This window comes from Terrapene carolina, unplaced genomic scaffold, assembly GCF_002925995.2.
Source record: "Terrapene carolina triunguis isolate 2854851 unplaced genomic scaffold, T_m_triunguis-2.0 Scaffold247, whole genome shotgun sequence".
Lineage (NCBI taxonomy): Eukaryota > Metazoa > Chordata > Testudines > Emydidae > Terrapene > Terrapene triunguis.
In genome coordinates, this window is record NW_020664598.1 from 6,734,342 (window position 1) to 6,756,640 (window position 22,299).

The 22,299-nt window shown below is 44.2% G+C and overlaps 2 protein-coding genes across 3 annotated transcripts in view; one reads left to right on the forward strand and one right to left on the reverse strand.

The window, feature by feature from the left end:
- SYN3 (synapsin III) overlaps positions 1-22,299 on the forward strand; it is a 255,111-nt gene that overhangs the window by 74,778 nt on the left and 158,034 nt on the right. For both annotated transcript variants that reach the window (XM_026657459.2, XM_026657458.2), the window contains exon 5: positions 12,539-12,628. In XM_026657459.2, the coding sequence (XP_026513244.1) occupies positions 12,539-12,628 (90 nt within the window). The remainder of the gene's footprint in view (positions 1-12,538; positions 12,629-22,299) is intronic.
- TIMP3 (TIMP metallopeptidase inhibitor 3) overlaps positions 17,199-22,299 on the reverse strand; it is a 52,136-nt gene continuing 47,035 nt past the window's right edge. The window contains exon 5 of the mRNA XM_024212962.3: positions 17,199-22,119. Coding sequence (XP_024068730.1) covers positions 21,922-22,119 — 198 coding nt within the window. The 3' untranslated portion in view covers positions 17,199-21,921. The remainder of the gene's footprint in view (positions 22,120-22,299) is intronic.

Genomic DNA, 22,299 nt, shown 5'->3' on the forward strand with positions numbered 1-22,299 from the left:
GCATCCGATGAAGTGGGCTGTAGCCCACGAAAGCTTATGCTCAAATAAATTTGTTAGTCTCTAAGGTGCCACAAGTACTCCTGTTCTTTTTGCAGATACAGACTAACACGGCTGCTACTCTGAAACCTGTAGCTAAGTAGGCAGCCTATTACAGGCCCACTGCGCTCATGAGGTTGCACGGAGACCTGGCTCTTCTGCAGTCCCTGTTTCCTGACAGTCAGTCTCATCACTAAGACCAAGGATAAAATAATGCATGAAGGCCAAAGGTTTACAAAAATCGGAGCCTAAACTTAGGCTCCTAAATCCATATTTAGGCACCTAAGTAAGTGGCCAGATTTTACAAAGTCTGAGCATGCAGCAATACCCAGTGACTCTAGTGCCGGGTAGGTTGTGGAAGCATCTTGAGCCTCTGTCAAGGATGTCTGCACCTAGGGCTTGAGGGTGCTGTCAATAGGGTTTTCAATTTAGAGGTATCTCTGGATCCTAGACTATTCCTGAAGTCCCAGATAGTATCAGAGACCATGTGTGTCTTTCATCTGCGTTTGGTGCACTGTTTGCATGTATTACTCACTGTTATCTCTGCCTGTGTGACTTCCTGTCCTAATGATTATAGTGAGCTGCAAATGAGGGTACAATAACTCCTCACTTAAAGTCGTCCCGGTTAATGTTGTTTCATTGTTACGTTGCTGATCAATTAGAGAACATGCTCGTTTAAAGTTGTGCAGTGCTCCCTTCTAACGTCGTTTGGCAGCCACCTGCTTTGTCCACTGCTTGCAGGAAGAGCAGCTCATTGGAGCTAGCTGGTGGGGGCTTGGAACCAAGGTGGACCGGCAGCCCCCCTATCAGCTCCCTGCTCCCCTAAGTTCCCTGTGTGGCAGCCGTCCAGCAGGCTATCAATTGCCAACAGTTCAGCTGTCCCTCCCCCCACTGCCGTGTGCTGCTCCTACCCTCTGCCTTGGAGCTGCTCCCAGGAGCCTCCTGCTTGCTGTGCGGGGGGTGGAGAGAGGGGGGCTAATGTCAGGGTGTCTCCCTCTCCCCTGCTCCTGCACCCCCACTTACCCCATCTTCATGGGAGGAGGGATGACATGACAGGGCTCCTGCAAGGGAGCTTCCTGGGAGCAGCCAACTTGTTGATCTACTTAACAAGGCAGTGTACTTAGAGTGAGGTCAGCGTACTGAAAGGGGCAATGCACATCTCTCTCTCAGACACAGGGTGTGTGTCTCTGTCTCTCTCTGCCATGCTGTCTCCCCTCACTCCATTCGTGCTGCCTTGTAGAGTGTGAGGTTACATTAACAACAATGTGTTAACCCTTGAGGGCTCAGCCGAGTGCTAGTTCATCATTTAGTAGTAAGGAAGTCCCTGGGAAATATCCCACCCTCTTACACCCTCTGACTTCACCACCTCAACCAAGCTTCACAATCATCATTGCTGTGTACAGTGTTAAATTGTTTGTTTAAAACTTATACTCTGTGTGTGTATATATATTTATGTATGTATGGTGAAAAAAATTTCCCTGGAACCTAACCCCCCTCTATTTACATTCATTCTTATGGGGAAATTGGATTCACTTAACATCGTTTCGCTTAAAATTGCATTTTTTAGGAACATAAATACAACATTAAGCGAGGAGTTACTGTTCTCTTAAAGCCTGTTTAGGCTGAGTCTACACTGCAAAGGTAGGCTGACCTAAGTCGCCTTGTTTCAACTTTTTTTTGCATGCATCTAAACCTAAGCTTGTCTGCTGTCAATACAGGCACCCCATTACATCAACACAATACCCCCGCCCCCAACGATGCAGGGCCAAAATCAACCTACTTCCATCAACGTAGTGCTAGTGTAGACACTGAATTACTTGCTCAACCCTAATAGTCCTCCAGCAGCTGTTCCATGATGTCCCTTTCCCCTGCAATAGTGGCCACTCTGATCACAACTTTGAACTCCACTGGCAGGGGTCACAGAGACTGGAAGTCTACTCCCTCTTTAAAAACCTCTGTGTGTCTTTGAAATGCCTTTTCCTGGTTGCCCACCTTGGCGATCACACCAACTAGTCAGCCTTTGTGAGTGTCTGGCCACGCCGGCTCAGCACAAAGAGAGCTACACCTAGATGTGCTCCTGCCTGGACCAGGCAGATGTCCTGGAGCTCCCCATATTATGGGGAGAAGAGGTTGTGCAAGTCCAGTTAAGGACCAACCAAAGCAATATAGACGTCTATGTGCTGATCGCACAGAGCATCAGAAACCCGAGGCATGACAGGGATGAGCATCAATGTTGGGTGAAAGCCAAGGAACTTCAAGGCATATCAGAAGGTGAGCGAGAGCGACAGCACTGGGGCCATCCTGCAAACCTGTCGTTTCTACAACAAACTGCTTGCCATACTTGGTGGGAACCCCACCAACACCCTGAATGTGACTGTGGACACATCATGAGAACGGGGAGTGGAAACCCCTGAAGAGGAGGAAGTGGGGGACACACACCATGTGGTGAGCCAGGAGCTCTTCAAAACTCTAGTGGAATCGAGCCAGTCCTGCCAGGCGAGCATGGATGAGCCCAGTAATGAAGGGGAAAGGAGCTCAGGTTAGTGTATAGATGCCTTATTCTATATAAGCATGTTTGTTTCTCTTTTCAGTGACCAAAGCCTTCCCTCCCTCTTCCCTTCTGCCTTGCTTACAAATGGCGTTCATCCCATCTGCACATTTAGAGAACAAAGGCATTAACTTTTGATTCCTTGCACGGGGTAGCCAATTAAAGTTCATGCTTTGGAATGCATACATAGTTGCCACTTCAATCAACTACTACATTAGGAAATGAATTCCAACAGATGAGCACAGCAGTCAGAATTACACAGTCCACAATAAACCACTGTCTTGTGCTTAGACAGAGATAGAGGCAGTGTTTAATCTGAACAGGGATGTCCCTTTTTTCCTCTGTAACAGATTCAAATTAACTTTCACGGGGATACTCTGCAACCCTCTCAGCTACAGTCCAGGGTGGCTTTGGGACGCCAGTCGCAGCAGCATTCTCTGTACCTCTGTCACCCTCAGGAGTGAAATATCAGCCAAAATCACCACTGCCTGTGAAAATATTGGCAACATTCACTGCACTTTTCTTATATTCGTACTCTGGGGCACCCAGCATCTAAACCTTTCATGCCACAGTTTCCCCTCTCTCACCTGCTAATCCAAATTCACTATGTCTTGAGCTGCAGAATGGTGCCAAAACAAGGCACTTTGAAGCTAATGTTCACATTATTTATGAACGGTCTTTATGGGACTAAAGTAAAGGAGTTTTGAGACTTATCATTCCCTTTCTCTTACAAGTGTAAATCTAATCATGTATCTATCTGTTTTTAACAGCAGCCTCTGCTATGGTGGCCTTGAGAGATGTCCCCTCCCTGCCTGCTGAACATCTGACTCAGATCTGATGAAGAAAGAAGTGAACCAGCGAGGATATGTTTAGTGAGATCCTCCAATCCTCTACGGTTGCAGACTGTCTATGAACACAGGGATCGGAGGGGCCAAACGGCCAAGAGCCGGGTGAAGGACCAGGCAGAGAGAGATCGGATGCTGGAGGAGAGGCAAAGGGATAGAGATGTGCATCGGGAGTTGCATCAGGACATTATGGCTTTGCTCAGGCAACGCACAACGATGTTGCAGAACATTATTGAGGTAAATGCCCAAAGACCCTGCACACAGCAGCCTTTCCATTCCATAGAAAAACCCTGGTTGCTGCTTTCTGTACCCCCCAGCAAAACAGGTGGCAGCATGGTATGAACCCTTACCCTGCTCCTCCATGCCAGGGGAGAATGAGGAGAACCATATACTTACACTGACCAGGGATAACTACAGGATCAGCCAGCAAGCACAGTGCACTACTTGTTTTTACCATGAATGAAACATTGTCATATGTTTTTAATATGTAAACATGTACGTTTATTGTTTTACTTGTCCGTCATAAATATGGGTCACCTCACAGTGATGCTAAAATGTTTTTAACTTGTTTATTTACACTTTAACTTTGTTTCCTGTGTATATGTGCACAATAAAGTTTTATTTTTTGAAATTCAAAGTCTATTTATTAGTTTGCACCAAGCAATCATTACACAATTCATAACAGGAATCATTAAACCACCCACACTTTAGGTCTGTACACGTGAAGGAACACAAGTTCCCAAAAGCATGACACAACGCTACGGTGGCTGACAGTTAAAATGGTCTTTTAAGGCCTCTCTCTACAGCATAGCTCCATGATTGGCAATTCTAATTGTGCCTGGCTGTTCAAATTCAGCAGACAGCTGGTCCATCTCACCCCTCCACCTTGCCAGTAGCCTTCCCCTTCACTTCACAACATATTGTGTAATACACAACATGCAGCAATACCATTTGGAATGTTTGCCTTGCTAAGGGGCAATCTAGCCATTAAACATCACCAGTGAGCTTTGAGTTGACCAAATACTCATTCAACAGTCATCCTGCACCTGCTTAGCTAGCAGTTGAATCTTACCTCAAGGTGGCTGGTGTACGGCTTCATGAACCAGGTGAGCATGGGGTTGGCCTGGTCCCCGAGCATCACTGTTGGCATTTCAACCTCACTAATGTGAATGCACCAGTCAGGGAAGAATGTCCCTGCTTGCAGCTTTTGGAAAAGTCCTGCTGCACCTTCCCTGACCAGCCAACACTGATATCAGTGAAGTGCCTCCGATGATCCACTGGTGCTTGCATAACCATGGAAGAGTACCCCTTTTGGTTTATGTATTCATTGGCACAATGGGGTGATGCAGAACAGGGATATGCCTGCTATCTATTGTCCCATAGCAGTTCAGGAGCACCATTGCTTCAAATCCATCTACTATTCCCTACACCAGTGGGCCGCCGCTTGTTCAGGGAAAGCCCCTGGCGGGCCGAGCTGGTTTGTTTACCTGCCACGTCCGCAGGTTCGGCCAATCACAGCTCCCAGTGGCCGCGGGCCAAGGGACGTAGTGGCTGCCACTTCCCGCCGCCCCCATTGGCCTGGAGCGGCGAACCGCGGCCGCTGAGAGCTGCGATCGGCTGAACCTGCGGATGCGGCAGGTAAACAAACCAGCCCGGCCTGCCAGGGGCTTTCCCTGAACAAGCGGCGGCCCTAGTTTGAGAACCACTGCCCTACACATTATTAAGAGTCACAGTTCTGTGTGGCATGAGATGCTTAATGGCCTTACATACTTGGATGACAACGGCCCCTGCTTTGGGTTTTCCAACTCTGATCTGATTCCCCACCGACCAATAGCAATTTGGTGTTGCAGGCTTCCAGAGCACCATCGCCTCTCACTTTTGCACTGTCAGCGCTGCTATTGTTCTAGTGTCCCTGCGCTGGAAGGCTGGGGCGAGAGCTCGGCACGCAGATCCAGCAATATGGTTTTTCATATCGGAAAGTTTGGCAACCTCTGGTTGTCATCCCATATCTGCTTTACAATGCAATCAGTGCTCATTTCTCAGGCCCAGAAGCACCTACCCACCATGTGGAGCTGCTTCATGAATCCCAGCAACAACCTGACATTTTTATTTGCTGTGTCCATCATCCATTCATCGTCCTTGAGCAGCTCATCTGCATCACCACAACGCTGGTTGTTGTAGTAGTTCCTGAAGTTTGGCAAATACAGGACAATTGTGCATCCTGTATTAGCAGTGGTCATGAGAATTGTGCTGAGCTGTGCAGGGTACACGTTTCTGTCACAGAGATGGCGGAGACTGAAAATCGGTGTGCGGGCCTGTGGGGATTTTTAAAAAGGTGTGAAAATTATGGGATGGAATAAGCAGTATGGGATGGAGAAAGTGAAATTGTGGGAACTTAACTCCTAGTTCCCACAAATCCCTGGGTGAATTGCTGGTATCCCACAAAGCACTGTGAAAATGTCCCACAAGGCATTGCACCGGACTATGGTGCAAGACACACTGGGTACCTACCGTGGTGCACCGCATTTTCTATTGACACAACTGCATGCGGTGAGGATGTGCAGCACTGATGCAAACAGCCAAGTGTGCATGCACCACCCAAGTGCCTTACAAAAGTCATCAGCTGAAAGCCAGCGTAACTTAAGTTGACCAAACTTTGTAATATAGACACACCTTAGACATACCTGGTGCAGGGTGTAATGGCCTTCTTGCTTAGCAGTGTCAACAGCAGTAAATTGATACAAATGATCAGTAAATAACACTAGCTTCCTGTTCTCTTCAAGCTGCAATTCAAGGGGCTGATACTGATCTATAAAGCTCTATATAATCTGGGTCTTCCCTCCCAGAGAAATCACCTCCCTAGTCCCTAGTTTTGAATACTTAGGGCTCCTGAGAAGGCATTTTCAATACAAGGCCCTTGACTTTGAAGCTGGCTTCCACTGTTGGTCTGACAGAGCCTGAGATTGTTGACTTTTGGGGCCTGGTGAAAAGCCCATTTGTTGACATTGGCTTTTGCTGGGGAAGGTGATGGTGTGACATATTTGTGCCTTCAGTTTGAGTCGGGCGTTGAGACTGGGTAAGTTTAGTTGACATGTGTCAACTCATTTTCATAATTCTGTGTGTGCTAGTATGCAAGAACCTAGAGATATAAGTGACGGGCATATTTTTAGAAGTCTAAAAGAAAAGAAAAGAAACAAGTCAGTGCCTTACAAAATGAAGCTGGGTGCCAGAAGTGTGTAGGAGAAATTGGCTCTGCCATTGCCTCTGCTGTAGTTAATCTGGGTGTGATTCTGCCTTGCTTTACCTCTGGTGAATACTGTCTCCTACAACCCTAGCAGTCCCAGGAAAATCAAGGAAACCACTTAAACACTTTTTTGAAATACCCTGCTTTCCCCACCACCTACACCACAACAAACAAACAAACTATGATGGGGTGGACTAGGCCCCTGAGGCCCCCAACTGCAGGTCTCGTAGCCCTACCACATCCCACCCCAGAAAAGGACAGTAGAGAGGTCCTCCAAGCTGCCTAGAGTGGCTGTGTGGGAAGCAGCCAATTGGGGCCCAGCAGGCTAGTATAAGAAGAGCTGCAGGCCAGAATGAGTTCAGTTCCTTGCTGGACTTGGAGGATGCTCTGGTTGGCTGAGGAAGCTACAGGACCTGGGACATAGCAGTGCGGGCAGAGGCTGAGGGGAACATGGATTAGCTCTGGGTTGGCTACTGGGACTCCACCAGGACAAAGCCTTGATGTAAGGGTGAAGAATGTGCTGGAGCCATGGAGAAGTGGCCCAGGAAATTTTTTTTTTTTAAATTAATGGAGATATCCCATCTCCTAGAACTGGAAGGGACCTTGAAAGGTCATCAAGTCCAGCCCCTGCCTTCACTAGCAGGACCAAGTACTGATTTTGCCCCAGATCCCTAAGTGGCCCCCTCAAGGATTGAGCTTACAACCCTGGGTTTAGCAGGCCAATGCTCAAACCACTGAGTTATCCCTCCCCGAATTGTAGCAGCAATGCTGCTGAATTGTAGCAGCAATGCAGTTTATTTAAAGGGATGTGGCAGACGGCTGCTATTTATAGGGTCCCTGGATTGGGACCCAGAGTAGAAGGCAGGCCAGGTTCATCCCACCAGCCACTGGAAAAGTGGCATGGACTTTGAGGCACTTCAGAAGGGGAACTGACCTGTAGTAGCCCAGCTGAAGAAAGGCCCTGAGAGGATGAAGACATTGCCTCTAGGGAAGGAGCCCTGGGGCACTGTTCTATTCCAGACAACTTGAGAGAGATGTTAGAGGGCACTGAGAGAGGCCCCTGTTGGACTTGTACCCCGAAAGGGGCTTGCTTTGCTTTTATTACACAGACTGTGTGTAACTCGGCTGGAGGGCTGAGTCAGTGAAGACCCACCACAAATGCAGAGTGTGTGTGCAGGCACATGCACTCAGCCAGGGGGGTGCTTGCGAGCAGGGATGGATTAACTTTCCTGTGGGCCTGGGGCTATTAGATTTCATGGGGCCCCTTGGGGTTTGGGGTGTGGGAATGGGCTGGGGCAGGGGATTGAGGTGTGTGGGGAGGTGCAGCTGGGGGGGTTGTGGTGTGGCAGGAGGCTTGGGGTGTGGGCTCTGGGTGGGAGTTTGGGTGCAGGAGGGGGCTCTGGGCTGGGGTAGGGGGTTAGGGTGCAGGCTCCAGCTGGGAGGCAGTTACCCAGGTGGCTCAGTGGTCGGTGGCGCTGCAGGGCTAAGGCAGGATTCCTGCCTGCCCTGGCTCCATGCTGCTCTGCTCCCTGAGGTGGCTGGCATGTCCAGCCCCTAGGCAGAGGGGGCCAGGCAGCTCTGCCGGTGCACACTGCCCGTGCCTGCAGGCGCTGTCTCCGCAGCTCCCATTGGCCACAGTTCCCAGCCAATGGAAGCTGCGGAGCTGGGGATGGGGGCAGCACGCAAAGATTCCCTGAACGCCCCTCGCCTAGGGGCAGCAGGGGCATGCCGGCGGGCCAGATGAAAAGAAGTAGCAGGCCGTATCTGGTCCGTGGGCCTGAAGGGCCCCTTGGGCTGCAGCCCCCAAAGCCCCTGCGTTAATCCAGCCCTGCTCGGGAGAGGTGAGTGCACCCTGTTACACAAACAAACAAAAAAACCCTAAATCCACAAAGCAATTTACTTAATCTAAGTAAGATCTCAAACTGGCATTTGGCACAGCTAGTGGCTTTATCTGGTTGGAGCTGGCTCAGATATGTGTTTCTGTCATGCCTTTGCTTATTGAGAGCTTCTCTGGCAGTAAGATCAAAAGATTTTATGATCGCTAGGAGACAGAGACACCAACAGCTTTTCTTGGGGACAGATATTTTACCCTTGTTGCATTTTGATTGCAAAATAGGCATCCTGAAAGGAGGAATCTGTTTGACAAAGGTTATTGGAAACTTACTGGACAGACATAACTGTAGGGGTGTGTGAAAAATGAAATTAGGTAATGTTAAGAAATGAGGTTTTTCACATTTTGTTTGTATTTTCAAACGTGATCCAATTTCATGAGGAACTTTCACAATTTTGTGGGGTTTTTCCTTCAATAGTCTGGAATGATTCCTCCGCAACTGTTGAATGAATTGAGGCTCAAAGTACGCTCATATTTTTGAATGATAATTGTGAATTTTTCAGTATTTCAAAACAATTTTTCTTTTTGGAGGGATGGAAAATTAATTTGCATTGACAACATGCACAACTTGAATTGTTTTGGGTGAACTGTTTTGGGCTATTTCACAGAGGCTAAACAAAAAAATGAATTTTCAGGATCTCAGAATTATGTAAAAGTTTTGCTATAACCACACCAGTCCAGATGCATTAGCCAATTGTAACTGTTATAAAAGCTACAGTACAAAACACTGCAGGATTTCATACAGGGTAATGATGTGCAGTAATACCCACAATTTTGTAAGACAGCTTACACCTCTTCACAGGCTCGGGCTCACGGAGCTCAGGCTGTGGGGCTGTTTGACTGCTGTGTAGGCTTCAGGGATTGGGTTGGAGCCCAATCTCTGGAACCCACTCCCACCTTGCAGACTCCTAGAGTCCAGAAGCTTACACAGCAATGAAACAGCCCTGCAGCCCAAGCTCAAATCGGCTAGCACGAGCCAGCCGCAGGTGTCTAGGTGGTGTGTAGACATACGCTTAGCCATGTTAGACAATTTTACCCTCAGCCTTAAGATGCACTTTTCCTTTTCTTTTTAAACTCTTCCTACTGCAGTAACTTTTGACATCGAAGAGCCCAGCAAGCTTAGGCATGCCACACTACTACACATGCATGATTGTGTAGGGATAGTAAGGGCCCAGATTGTGCCACCCATGCTTACAGAGCATAGGACTACTCAGTGTATGTGGTCTCATTGAAATCCATAGGGCTACTTATGGACTGAGGTACTACTGACCATGAATAAGGGTGGGCCCTTAGGTGCAAGGAATAAGCTAGCTGAACTGCTGACAATAACGTTCCTCTCAATTTAGGACACACATACAGAGAGGATACTTGACGTATTATCCTTGTCAATGTGTCAAGTATCTGGTGTGAAGAAAGTAAATAGGAAGTGGTGTTGTTTACTCCTTCTCATAACACAAGAACTAGGAGTCACCAAATGAAATTAATAGGCAGCAGGTTTAAAACAAAAAGGGGTATTTCTTCACACAACAGTCAACCTGTGGAACTCCTTGCCAGAGGATGTTGTGAAGGCCAAGACTATAACAAGGTTCAAAAAAGAACTAGATAAATTCATGGAGGATAGGTCCATCAATGACTATTAGCCAGGATGGGCAGGAATGGCGTCCCTAGCCTCTGTTTGCCAGAAGCTGGGAATGGGCGACAGGGGATAGATCATTTGATGATTACCTGTTCTGTTCATTCCCTCTGAAGTGCCTGGCATTGGCCACTGTCGGAAGAGAGGATACTGGGCTAGATGCACCATTGGTCTGACCCAGTGTGGCCATTCTTATGTTCTTATCTAAACCAGAAGATCAGAGTTGCTGTACTGGGTTAATCCATTGATGTCTCTTGTACAGTATCGTGCCGATCACACATGTAACATTCGCTACTGAGGTCAATATGAAAGATATAAATTTTTTGCAATTCTGCCCCATCTTATAATGGTGAGGGTGGGCAAAAAATAGTTCAGTCCTTTTCCAGCACATGTTTATCACACCCATTACTACAGCAGTGGCCGATACCTAATGCTTCAAAAAGAAGGCAAACTAACAAGCAAATACACCATATGTCATCCAGACAATTATTCAGTAGCTTTAGTTATTTTCCTAGAGTAACATGTATACAGCATCTATGTGTGTGTTTGTAGATCTGCATGTGCTATGTGCACCCATTGTGACACATGTCTCTCTCTCGCCGGTGTGTTGATCTTTCTCTCTGTGTCTCCATCTCACTCTGTGTAACTTTTAGGTTCTGTTTTCTCACTCTGCTAGTCAAAACAGTGTTTTGTTTTGTTTTTCTCTGGGATGTGCAGGGGTAGTCCAAGTAGTTAAGAGACGCAATCTGTCCTCTTTCCTCTAGATCAACGCCCTTGTTGCCAACAAAAATTATTCTAGCCGTGAAATTTTTCCTCTTATCTGCTGATGTGTGCGAGGGGGTGGTGGTACTAGTGATGTGATTATGCCACCAATGGAAGATTTCTGGATTTTCTCAAACACTGAATTTTATCCCACACAATTTAGAAACGGAAATCTTTGTATTTGTCTACAAATCTAAGGGCAGCTGCCATTTCAGTATGTGGCCTGTGTCTGGCACATGCCCTTCATACTGTTTTTTACAAACTGGCAGTAATTTTTTCATACAGGAATCATCCTTTAATTTCCAAAATGCTCTCTTCACCAGGAAGTGCAAGATTAAATTTAGTAAACAGAAATGTGTTTGCTAAGGTGGCCCAGTGATTGCAATTCTGCGAAGGGGATCCAAATGAAGGTACTTAATAGACTTGCACAAAATACTTTCATCAGACTTCCAAAATAAATGGGGAAGTAAGAGGTGAACCCTTCTCTATTTCATTCTGTGTGCATCATGCTGCATGCATGTGAGATTGGTGACAGACCCTCTCAGGTGAATTTAGTCACAAGAGATGTTTATATGATAGACATCAGGTTCATGCTTTCTTTGCCCAGCACTCAAATTGGATGGTGTAGAACAGTGGTTTTCAACCAGGGTATGTGTACCCCTGGAAGTATGCAGAGGTCTTCCAGGGGGTACATCAGCTCATCTAGGTATTTGCCTAGTTTTACAAGAGGCTATGTGAAAAACACTAGCAAAGTCAGTACAACTTAAAATTTCATACAGACAATGACTTGTTTATACTGCTCTATATACTATGCACTGAAATGAATGTACAATATTTATATTCCAATTGATTTATTTTATAATTGTATGGTAAAAAATGAGAAAGTGAGCATTTTTCAATAATAGCGTCCTGTGACACTTTTTTGTATTTTTATGTCTGATTTTGTAAGCAAGTAGATTTTAAGTTCGGTGAAACTTGGGGTTACTTAAGACAAATCAGCTTCCTGAAATGGGTACAGTAGACTGGAAAGGTTGAGAGCCACTGCTGGAGAAGACTCTCTCTTTCTAGTGAGTGTCTCTTTTGATTACTCATACCTTTTAAGAAACATCCCCATGCAACCAAATAAAGGATTGGTGGAGAGAGCTTTATTTTGTTTTCTTGCTATACATGAGTGGTACTACTTATTTCTGTCCCAAGTGTGTGTGTGTGTGTGTGTGTTGAGCCCTTTCCTCCAGACTGTCAAGATGAGCTGCTCTCTCTTTTCTCTCAGCCCTTCTATACTGTGAAAGCTAAGCCTTTTTATAGTGGATCTGTAATTGAATGCAAGCTGGTCCACTTCCAGCCTCTTCACTTAACTCCTTCCCTTCTCTCAAGATGCCTGGGTGTTATGCACCCAGTGAGAGAGAGTGATAGCTTAGCATGCTATACCCATATTTTTCACCATTGTCAATTGCAGAAAGGTGGGTGGGAGAAGATAATGTGATTCCCTTGCCCCCCGCCACCCTTCATACCAGCACTTTTTAAAAGCACTGGTTTATTGTCTAATAAACAGATTAATTCTCTCTCTCTCTCTCTCTAGTTCTCTCAGCTAATTAAAATCTTCAACTCGCTGGGTTCTGAGAAGTTCCCCCTTGTGGAGCAAACATTCTTCCCAAGCCATAAGCAGATGGTAAGTGTCCTTTGTTTATTTTGATGATGATCTAGTTGGGGAAGATGCAGCAAATCTGTGGTTGGGAGTGAAAGGAGTCTCTCACTCTGGGAGCCTTGGCAATTGAAACAATCGCTGTGACTTTACAGACAATAAATTCCTAGCAGAAAAATAGCAGGCATAGAACACTGCCCTGGGTGCCTCTTTTCTTTTCCCTCAGTTCTTGGACGGACACATATGGTGAAAGAGTGAGAAATAAATTGCTGACTCTGGTTGTCATAGGCAGGGAAAAGGTCTGTTTGGATGTGGCTGAGTTGGTCTTTGATCTTCCTGCTCTTCTATTCATTAGGAAGAGTGCAGAGGTGTGGGGTGCAGAAGAAGTTTCTTATAAGAGAGTGCTGTGCTGCTCTTGATTTGTCTCATCTGTGACATTAGTTACCATCTATTAGATATACTTACCAGCTGTTGGATTGTTAAATGAAGTGGTTTTGAGTTTTTGAAGATTAGCTTTTATTCTATTTGGTTTGTGTAATTTGCTGTAGCATAATTGCTTTTGGTGTTTATTCATCCTATCTGTGAACTAGTACATACTGTACCTTAGACCTGCACAATAATTAAGCATTCCATGGGCTCCTTAAAGGCAGCAACTTCCTAAGAGTGCTGGGCAACTGTCTCCTTTTGAACCTGGGGAAGGAGCAGAAGTGGGAGTGTTTAAACAACTCAGCTGTATTTCTTTTGTTTTTCCCTTACGAGTGACCCTAGGCAGAGGCATGACTACTCTTAGCCTGGCCCTTTGAGAAACTTGCCGGGCAACATGCATCCATGAACCTGTGACTCCTTCTGCCTCCCTCAAAAATCTCAATGGTCTTTTCTGTCTATGAGCCCTGACCCCATGTCTGAATTATCACCTGCCTTTTAGTTTGTATAGCTGTGTTCATTTTGAATTCAGATACAAGGCTGGTGGGATTCACACACAGACAATTTAAGGGCAGCCCTGCTTTTTGAGATGAAAATTGGTGTCCTCCCTCAATTACTCATGACACTCCTAATACAATATCTCCTGACTTAAATCCCTCTTATAGGCCAGTACACAGCCCTGCAACTGAGAGGTCATAAGGCTGGAAGGCCTACTCTAGCTAAGTAGATCAGGGCTGTAAATGCATAAGACAAGTGGAATAGTATTCAGATAGGGCCCTCCACCATTTTTTGTCTGTTTTAATTTTGTTAATAAGATCAGTGCTACCAACTTCCCTAGTCCAACCAGTTGGGTTCTTCCTTAATCTTCATTGGTAGGATTAGTGGTGATATAAGGGTTAGGTACTGTAGATAATCTTTTAAATGAATGGACATCCAATAACGGCAGTTATCAAACTTCTATTTTGGGATTTTTTTATATGCTTTTGTTAAATGCAAATTATCAATCACAGTAAGAAAATTGTGTTATGGATGTTGATTGATATCTTCCCTTTAAGTATGTAGATCAATATTTAATGGGCTTAATCTGCAGCAAGGAGATGTAGGTTAGATATTAGGAAAAACTTCGAAATGATAAGGATAGTTAAGTTCTGAAATAGGCTTCCAAGGGAGGTTGTGGAATCCTCACCATTAGAGATTTTTTTTAAAAGGTTGGACAAACACCTGCCAGGGATGGTGTAGGTTTACTTAGGTGCTGCTTTAGCTTAGGGGGCTGAACTTGATGACTTCTGGGGGGTCCCTTCCAGCCCTGCATTTCTATGGTATACTGAAAACATGCATATCTATAATTCTAAGATATGTCCCATATTCATAAACGTCTGACAGAGTGAAAGAAGCCTCCATAATTGTTACCAAAGCTGGGTGGTAATATATATATGTACTCAAAGAGAGAGAGAGTGATGCGTGTCTTGGAAAGTGTTTGAGTCCATTGAGCTGTGCTCCAGTGTTGCTTTATTCCACACTTGGTTCTTCTAATGGTCAAAATGTCAGGCTTTTTTATGGTATCTGACTGTGGGGTGGCTGGGCCCATAGATGATGTGGCTGATTAGCATGCCATATAATCAGAGGAAAGTTTTTATGGTTGGTGGCTGCAGACCTAGAAAACAGGTCACGTGATCCAAAGGAGGCCACCCACTTGCATTATCAGCAGGTTTTTAGGTTCACTTTGGAGTAAAAAACTGCAAATGATTAGACATTCTTACCATATAACTTTCCAGCTTGTCCAATATTTCTAGCTCTTGCCTTGGTCTTTAGGCAAGGGCCTAAAGAGAGCTTCTGTCATCCAGTTGTTAGGGTGCTACTGTGGGACTCTGGAGACCTGGGTTTGAGCCCCTGATCTGACTTCTTGTGTGACCTTTGAGAGCAGATTTTTTGAAGGTATTTATTTAGGTGCCTAAACATGTAGGTAGATGCCTAGTGAGATTTTTCAAAAATCCCCAAAAAGTCTCCAGCTGCTTATGAAAATCCCACAAAGCATCTGTATATGTGGGCACCTAATATCTTTAAAATTCTGGCCCTTATTCCCTCTATACTTCCATTCCCCATCTGTAACATGTTGATAATAGCATTGCCCTACTTCATAGGAGAAATGTTAGATTGTGGGGTGTTCAGATGCTACAGTCGTGGGGGCTAGATAAATTTCTAAGACAGATAGAAAGCAGAATGGTGTGTTCTTTACACTGGGCTACAGTTTGCCCTTGTTTGTTAAGTCAATTTAATTTGTAAGTCCTGATTTCATTTAATCATAATACCAACAAATTATGAGGACACTTTGCCATCCAAGATGCTCCAGTACAGATGTGAATTTGCCTTGCTCTCACAACAGGATTTGTATTTCTAACAGAGCTGGTCAAACTGTTTGTTGCAAATAAATTATCTGACAGATATAGCTTTTATTTTTTTTCCCCTTCTGTTTGGAAATCATTTGTAGACTCATCCAAATGTATTTGTTGTTCATGAGATAGTTTGGATAAGCAATTTCCAGCCAATGGGTAGCATTGTAGCACTGTTTTGACTCCTGGAAAGAACGATGAAACCCTTTTAAACAGGAGAATAACAAATTGCAAATAACTTCTTATTGGATGCGGAACTTGCCAAGCCAGTTTGCGGCAGCCTTGTCAGTGAAGTGCAGAGCCCGCAGACCACTATCAGGTTGGCCAGAGGGCTGTCACCAGTGATGTGACGTTGTCTGTCTTTGGCCACAGCCACATGTACGGTCCTCTTATTGGCCCCAGATGTCAAGGATGGTTGCACGTTGTCTCTGACCTTTTTGACAATACTGCAAATAATGAAGAGCCAATAATCTCATTTGTACGCAAACACAATTGTTCATGTACAAATATGGGTATCCTTATGAAGAGTAGCTATTCCCCAAACATTTAGGCAAACAAAACCTCATTCGTGCAAATAAAGACTAGAAAGGGGCATGTATGTGATGGAAGCAATGTTGGGTGCTTTTCCCGGTCTCTGCCACACACATCTGCTGTGACCTTGGCATGTCACTTAACTGACCGGCTTCAGCTTGCTCATATGTAAAATGGGAATAATAATGCTTTCCCACCTCACGGAGGTGTTGTGGAACTAAGTTTGTTGGTGTTTGTAAAGCATTTTGTGACCCTTGTATGGCAGGCACTATAGAAGTGTTTATGAAGATACTTGAATTAAATCTATTCTTAAAGTAACTTTCCCTCACTAGTACAGTTGTCAGATCAGAAAACGCATCTTTGCATATCCAAACTTTTCCCAATGCTAATAGGCTCCTATTTGGAAAGAGGTATGGATGAGGACTAGTCATAAAGCAGGTCAGAAAATGGTGTGTGTGTGTGTGTGTGTGTGTAAGGAGGGTTCTGTGATGGAAACTTTTGACCCCCTTCGGTCCCCCCCCCCAAAATTTTTTGTCAACATTTTCAATGGAAAATTTCTACTTTTTGCAGGAAAACCAAATATTTCTAATAACTCAAAATTGTGAGGGAAAATTGGCACTCCTCTGTGAAAATATTAATGTAGTTGAACACCTGACTTTCTGTCAAAAAGAAAGCTTTGATGGAGAATTTTTCAACTACCCATAACTACTCATGTTAAAGAGAGATTACAAGGGTTGAGATTTTCACAATGGAAAGGATTTGAGTAACCTCCACCTTCTCTCATTATGGGCAGTAAGTCCATGAAAACACTGGTATATTGGATAAAATGTGCTTCAAACTAGCCTCTGTGGAGCAGCCTGTTGTAATAGCAACAGCCCCCTGTGCTGCACACACAACCAGTGTAAATATTTCTCCTCAGGAGCAGTCAGTGGTTGTTACACGTTCAGCCATAGTGGCTGCATTGCTCTGTAGTGATCCCATCTGGCCATCTAAAAAGTGGAACTCACAGGCTCCAAAGGGGATTTTCTTGCACCTTGGGACTGGTGACCCCAACAACAGAATCTCAGGAGAGTGTTTGCTTTAAAAAGAGAGAGGGATTGTTGAGGGAGTCCTCAGGAGTAGAACAATTGACAGAGGCTTAATTTTCACATAAGATCCAATGAAAAAGCAACATTTGTGTATGTTAAAGTATATGGTACCAGTTGTACGTGGTTAAAGTAACAGACTAACATAAGCAAGGCAGAGACAGAATGTCTGTGATAGAAATAAAACCACTTTACTGCTTAGAAGAAAAAGACACTATAAAAATTGAACATTATGCAGTATTACCTTAAAGACAATATACATTCATTGAGTATAAAATTTATAAATAACATGGAGGAAAACCGTAAAACAGTGTTACAGAATTTAGCAACAAATATATTTCTTCGGGAGAAAATTTTCTCCCAGGCTTCGTTTCCTTTCCCCAAATTTCTCTGACTACCAGGAACAGCAGAGGGGCTCAGTGAAGAAAAGGGAGTGACTGAGATACTGATAAAGCCACTACAACAAAATCAGCGACATAGACTTAGTGGTGTGGGGGTTTTTTTGTTTTGCTTTTGTTTTTTTTAAGGATTTTGTCAAGATTTGGTGGACAGAAAACTTTGACCTACATTTTTATATATGTATTTAAAAAAAAAAAAGGTTTGCATCATCCTTTGAATTTTGTCCCTCCCTCCCAAAATACAAAGGATTCATAGACTTAAAATATTTTGAAAAATGTTGAAGAAATATACCTGGAAAGTCCTGTGAAACAATGGGAACTCCTTTCTTCCTTGTGCCTTCACTTTAGAGTTCCTAGAAAGTGGTGTGTTCATGGGCACCCTGAGGTAGCATTTTGCCCCACTGGTGAGTGTGGAAGATCCACGTTGATGAGTCAGACATATTAAGGGTATGTCTACGCTTTGACCTGGGGTTGCAAGTACTAATGTGCTAATAACAGAGTGTAGCCGGAGTGGCAGGAGGGGCTAGCTGCCAAGTAGCATCCCTCTGAGACACTAGACACGTACTAGGAGTGACTAACCTGTCCCTCCACTGGTGCTGCCGATCAGAGCTAGAGTGGGTTTGTCTACTCGAGTGGGGAATTACACGCCAGCTCAAAGTGTAGATGAGGGTCATGTTTGGCACACCAAAATTAGGCCCTGATCCTGCAGTTTACACAGTGTTGGTGGACTGTTCTGTCTGCACAGAGCCCTATTAACTTCAGTGGGACTCTGCACAGGAAATTCCACATACAGATAACCCCCCTCCACCCTTTTCCCTAAAGAAAAAGGGGGGGGAAAACACCCCACTCCAAATTTTAAAAGGAAACCATTTTTCAAGAAGCAAAGAGCCCCCAGGCAGAGTTGGCAGTCCGAACATTCCAGTACTGTGCTTGTGATGAGAACTGGAAAGTGAAATTGGATTTGAAAGTGAAACTGACAGATCTGTTGTCCAAGCTCAGAGAAGAGGCAACAAAACAAAATGGAAATAACGAAACTGCAAAAATAGTCTAGAAAAGTGAATTAGGTTTGTAAAAATGTAGTTTTAATAATATTGATTTATTTAAAACCTAGCAAAAGTGTGTTTGTTGAAAAACTAAGGCCCTGATCGTGCAGACACTGATGTAAGTAGTCCCATTGATAGCGTCCCTTTCAGCACAGAGCATGGCTGGTGCTGATGTTAGAGGCCACATTTCAACCTTAGCAACGAAGGGGAAGCAGCAAGATATTTGTGCAACGGCAATGGCAACCCCCGCTAATCTGGGAAAACAACACCCAGATGGGAGCTTCACTCCTCTCCTCCAGACAGAGTATCTACATCCTGCAGGGCCTGTTGTAATCCAGGAGGGAGTTGTGCCTTGGCAGGCTGGAGTGATCTTCAGTGAGGGAAGGGAAGAGCAGATAGAGAGGCAGAAATTTAGGCACCTGACCCCAAAGCCCATTTAAGTCCATGGAAAGACACCCATTGATTCCAAGGCAAGCTCAGTCCACAAAATATCTGTCCCTGATAGTATTCATTTAAAAAAACCTGGAAGCCTCCCAAAAGAAATGTATTTTGTGCTGGTTTCTTCCCCCTCACTCTTTCCCTCTATTTGGTTCCACATTTTAAAGAGCTTCTATGACTGCATCTTTATTTGGCAAGGGAGAGGGTTGCTTTCCAAGCCCCCGCCTTTACCAGTCTAGCTGTCTGCATGTCAAACGTATTTTTACCCTCTGCAATATAAAATGGAAATCTGGTTAGGAAAATAACACTGCTGGTAGCAGGGTTGGAGTTTGTTTGTTTACAAAGCACATAGATACATTACAGCCTACTTAGGAACACACATCTTTGTAGCAACAAAATAAAGATTTTCACAATAATGTGATTGCAATACTGTAATGTTTCAGCTATTTATATGATTTTAAATTATACAGTCAGTGAGCAGGTAAAATACAGAGCCACAGTTTAATAGAAATCCAAATAAATGTCTGACAACTCATTGCATGACAAGCTTCATCTCGCCTTCCAAAGCTCGGAGAAATGGCTGTGCTCAATGATTTAATGATTGCTAAAGCACCTTTGATCAAATGGTAGTTGGGTCAGGCCTTGGTTAGCTCTAGTGATGGTCACTCTACAAGTTGTGAAGTGCACTGGTGGCATTATCATTGCTAGAGATGCAGGGGTAAGTTCTGCTTTCTGTGACACCTGTGACTGCACTGCGGTTGCACAGATGGAACAGAGCAGAAATTGGTCCCCTGTGCTCACGGCCCAACTTGATGATGCCCAGCTCAAAAGGGAAGCAGGGTGATGTAGCACCTGACCCTAAAAAGCAACCTAATCTCCCCTTTTGATGATCAGGTCCATAATTTAGGGATAGCGACAAGGGGTGGCATTTTTAAGTGTGCCTAGGCACAAGTCCCATTGACTTGCAGTGAGCTGTGTGCTCCTAAACCACTTAGGCATTGTTGACTATTCCACCCAAGGTCCCTTCTAATCAAACGATTCTATGAAAATGCCATTTAAGCCAATCACATGCATTCTGCTGTAAGGGGCTTCTATTAAATGGGCCAGATCCTCAACTGGTGTAAATCAGCATAGCTCCACTGTAGTCAAAGAAGCCCCAAAATGATGGATGCATCAATCCCAACACTAGAATACACTCTTCCCCCTCACATAATGGCGAAGAAGCCCCAAACAAATTGAAAAGATCACTGCATAGAGAATGCTATATTGTCCCTGTCTAGCATGACTGCAATGCCTTTTCTTTCTGACAGCAGCTCTAAGTGGAATGAACTGAAGATACATGTCTATGTAAGATAAATAATTATAATAATAAAAAACAAAAACAAATAATGTTGTTAAGTGTTGCCCTCCTCCCCCCCGTACACTCAGTAAAATATACAGTCACCCATTTTGTCAGCAACCCCTCCTCATCAACATTAAACCTTAAAATATTTTTATTTAATAAGAAAATTTATATTATAGTTTTCTTAATAAAAACAAAACAGAACGAAAAAATCCTCCAGTCGACAGTGAAGCCAGGACCATCCCTTTCCCCCATGTCACCTCAGGACGTGGAATAAGAATGTGCCCACAGCTACGTTAACAACAGCTTGGGGGAAACAGAGCACTTGACCCACTTGGAATCCATTGGACAGCTGAAATGTAAAGTTCTAGGAAGTGCCTGTCAGGATGTTGCTTTTCCTTGCCTCCCTCCACCAGTTTTTGCTTTCACTACATATACAATTGCAGCCAGTGTAGCTGTAGGAGGTAAGTCATGGTGGTTGGGGGCAGGGTGGGGCACGAAACAGTGATTCTAACCTCTACTGCAGGTACACTGGAGTTTCAATATCTTTTACCAAAAATAAATCACTGACTCGGAATGTCAAGATTTCTGTTTTAAAACACAGTCAAAGCATTCATTGTTTATAACACCAAATAATTCCACGTCCTGTCAAAAATAGCTTATGTCATTACGTGTATATACATCTTACTTCAGCTAAACACTATTTTGGCAATAGATTTCTTATAGCAATAAACCCTAGTGAGTCTCCCCTTTCCCCCTCGCCGTGGGATTGCCTGATTTATTTTTAGTGTTGATAATTTTCATTTGTTTAGTTTAAGATGTTCACAATGGAATTTTTCTGTGGGAGCTAAACTGCAAAAATTTCAAGAGCAACTCTGTTTAAAAGAGAGAAACTCAGCATTTCACCTGCTGCATTGTACTTACTTAGGTGAATTGCCTCCCAGGATGCAGGTTTTATTTCAAAAACTTCATGATAATAATAAACCTCTCTCCGTGTTCTATGGAACCCTAGAACTTCCAGTGTGCTCTATCCTTCACACTGTGACTGAATGAGCAAGGAGGACATTCAGTCCCTGGTGCTTTTACCAGACAATGCAGTGTCTTAACACCAATTGAGTTCTCCCACTTCTGGAGCCAATCACACTTCCAATTCCCCATTTGAATAGGGGTTTGTTTGGGTTTTTTTGCTTTATTTACTGATCTAGTTAATTAAACCAGTTTCCCCTTCAAATAGCTTCAATCTGCATAATTTGTGCAGTGTGTGCGCGACGAGGGTTTGGGGAAGCCAGGGCAAGGAAGAAGGATATAGTGCCCAACTGGGATAGTTTTTATATTTTTGTTTTCCTAAAAAAATATAGATTATATTGCTATAGATAATGATACATAGAGAGAGCAAGGGCTCCATAATTTTTTTTTCCGGTGTGCAAACGAACGTTCCCAGACAAATATAATCTGACTGAAATGGGTGATCTCAGAATCGAAAAAGGTGATTAAAAACAAATTCAGTATGACAGCATAGACTTTCTTTTTTTTAAGTGTTCGAAGTGCTAAAATTTGCAAGAAAAACAGGCACTAATTTCATTGTCATCATCATGATCTGGTAGGAGTTATTGTCCAAGAGAAGCTCAGCCACAAGGGAGGGAGGAAAGGAAATGGGGAAGGGACTGTGCTCAGGGATCTGTGGCATTGATGATAGTTTTATCAGGAGGCGCCCATCCTCTGTACCAGCTGCAGTATCCTTCCTTCTGTCGGATGCAGGCATAGTGCTTTGCTTGGGACCCTGAATGACCAATATTGGAGAGCATGTCTGTCCAAAGACACTCGTTCTTGGAGGTCACGAAGCAGGGCAGGTAGTAGCAGGGCTTAATCTGCAATTATAATCAGCAAGTGCAATAGGGGTAAATGGAAGGCACATTTTATAGGACTTTGGTTTTAAATCAGAAACTGGTGTTTTTGCAATTTTTTTTAAGCACTAACGTGCTAACTAAAAAATTAAGCCCCGATCTTGCAAACACCTAAACGTGTTCTTAATGTGCCCTCACAAGCAG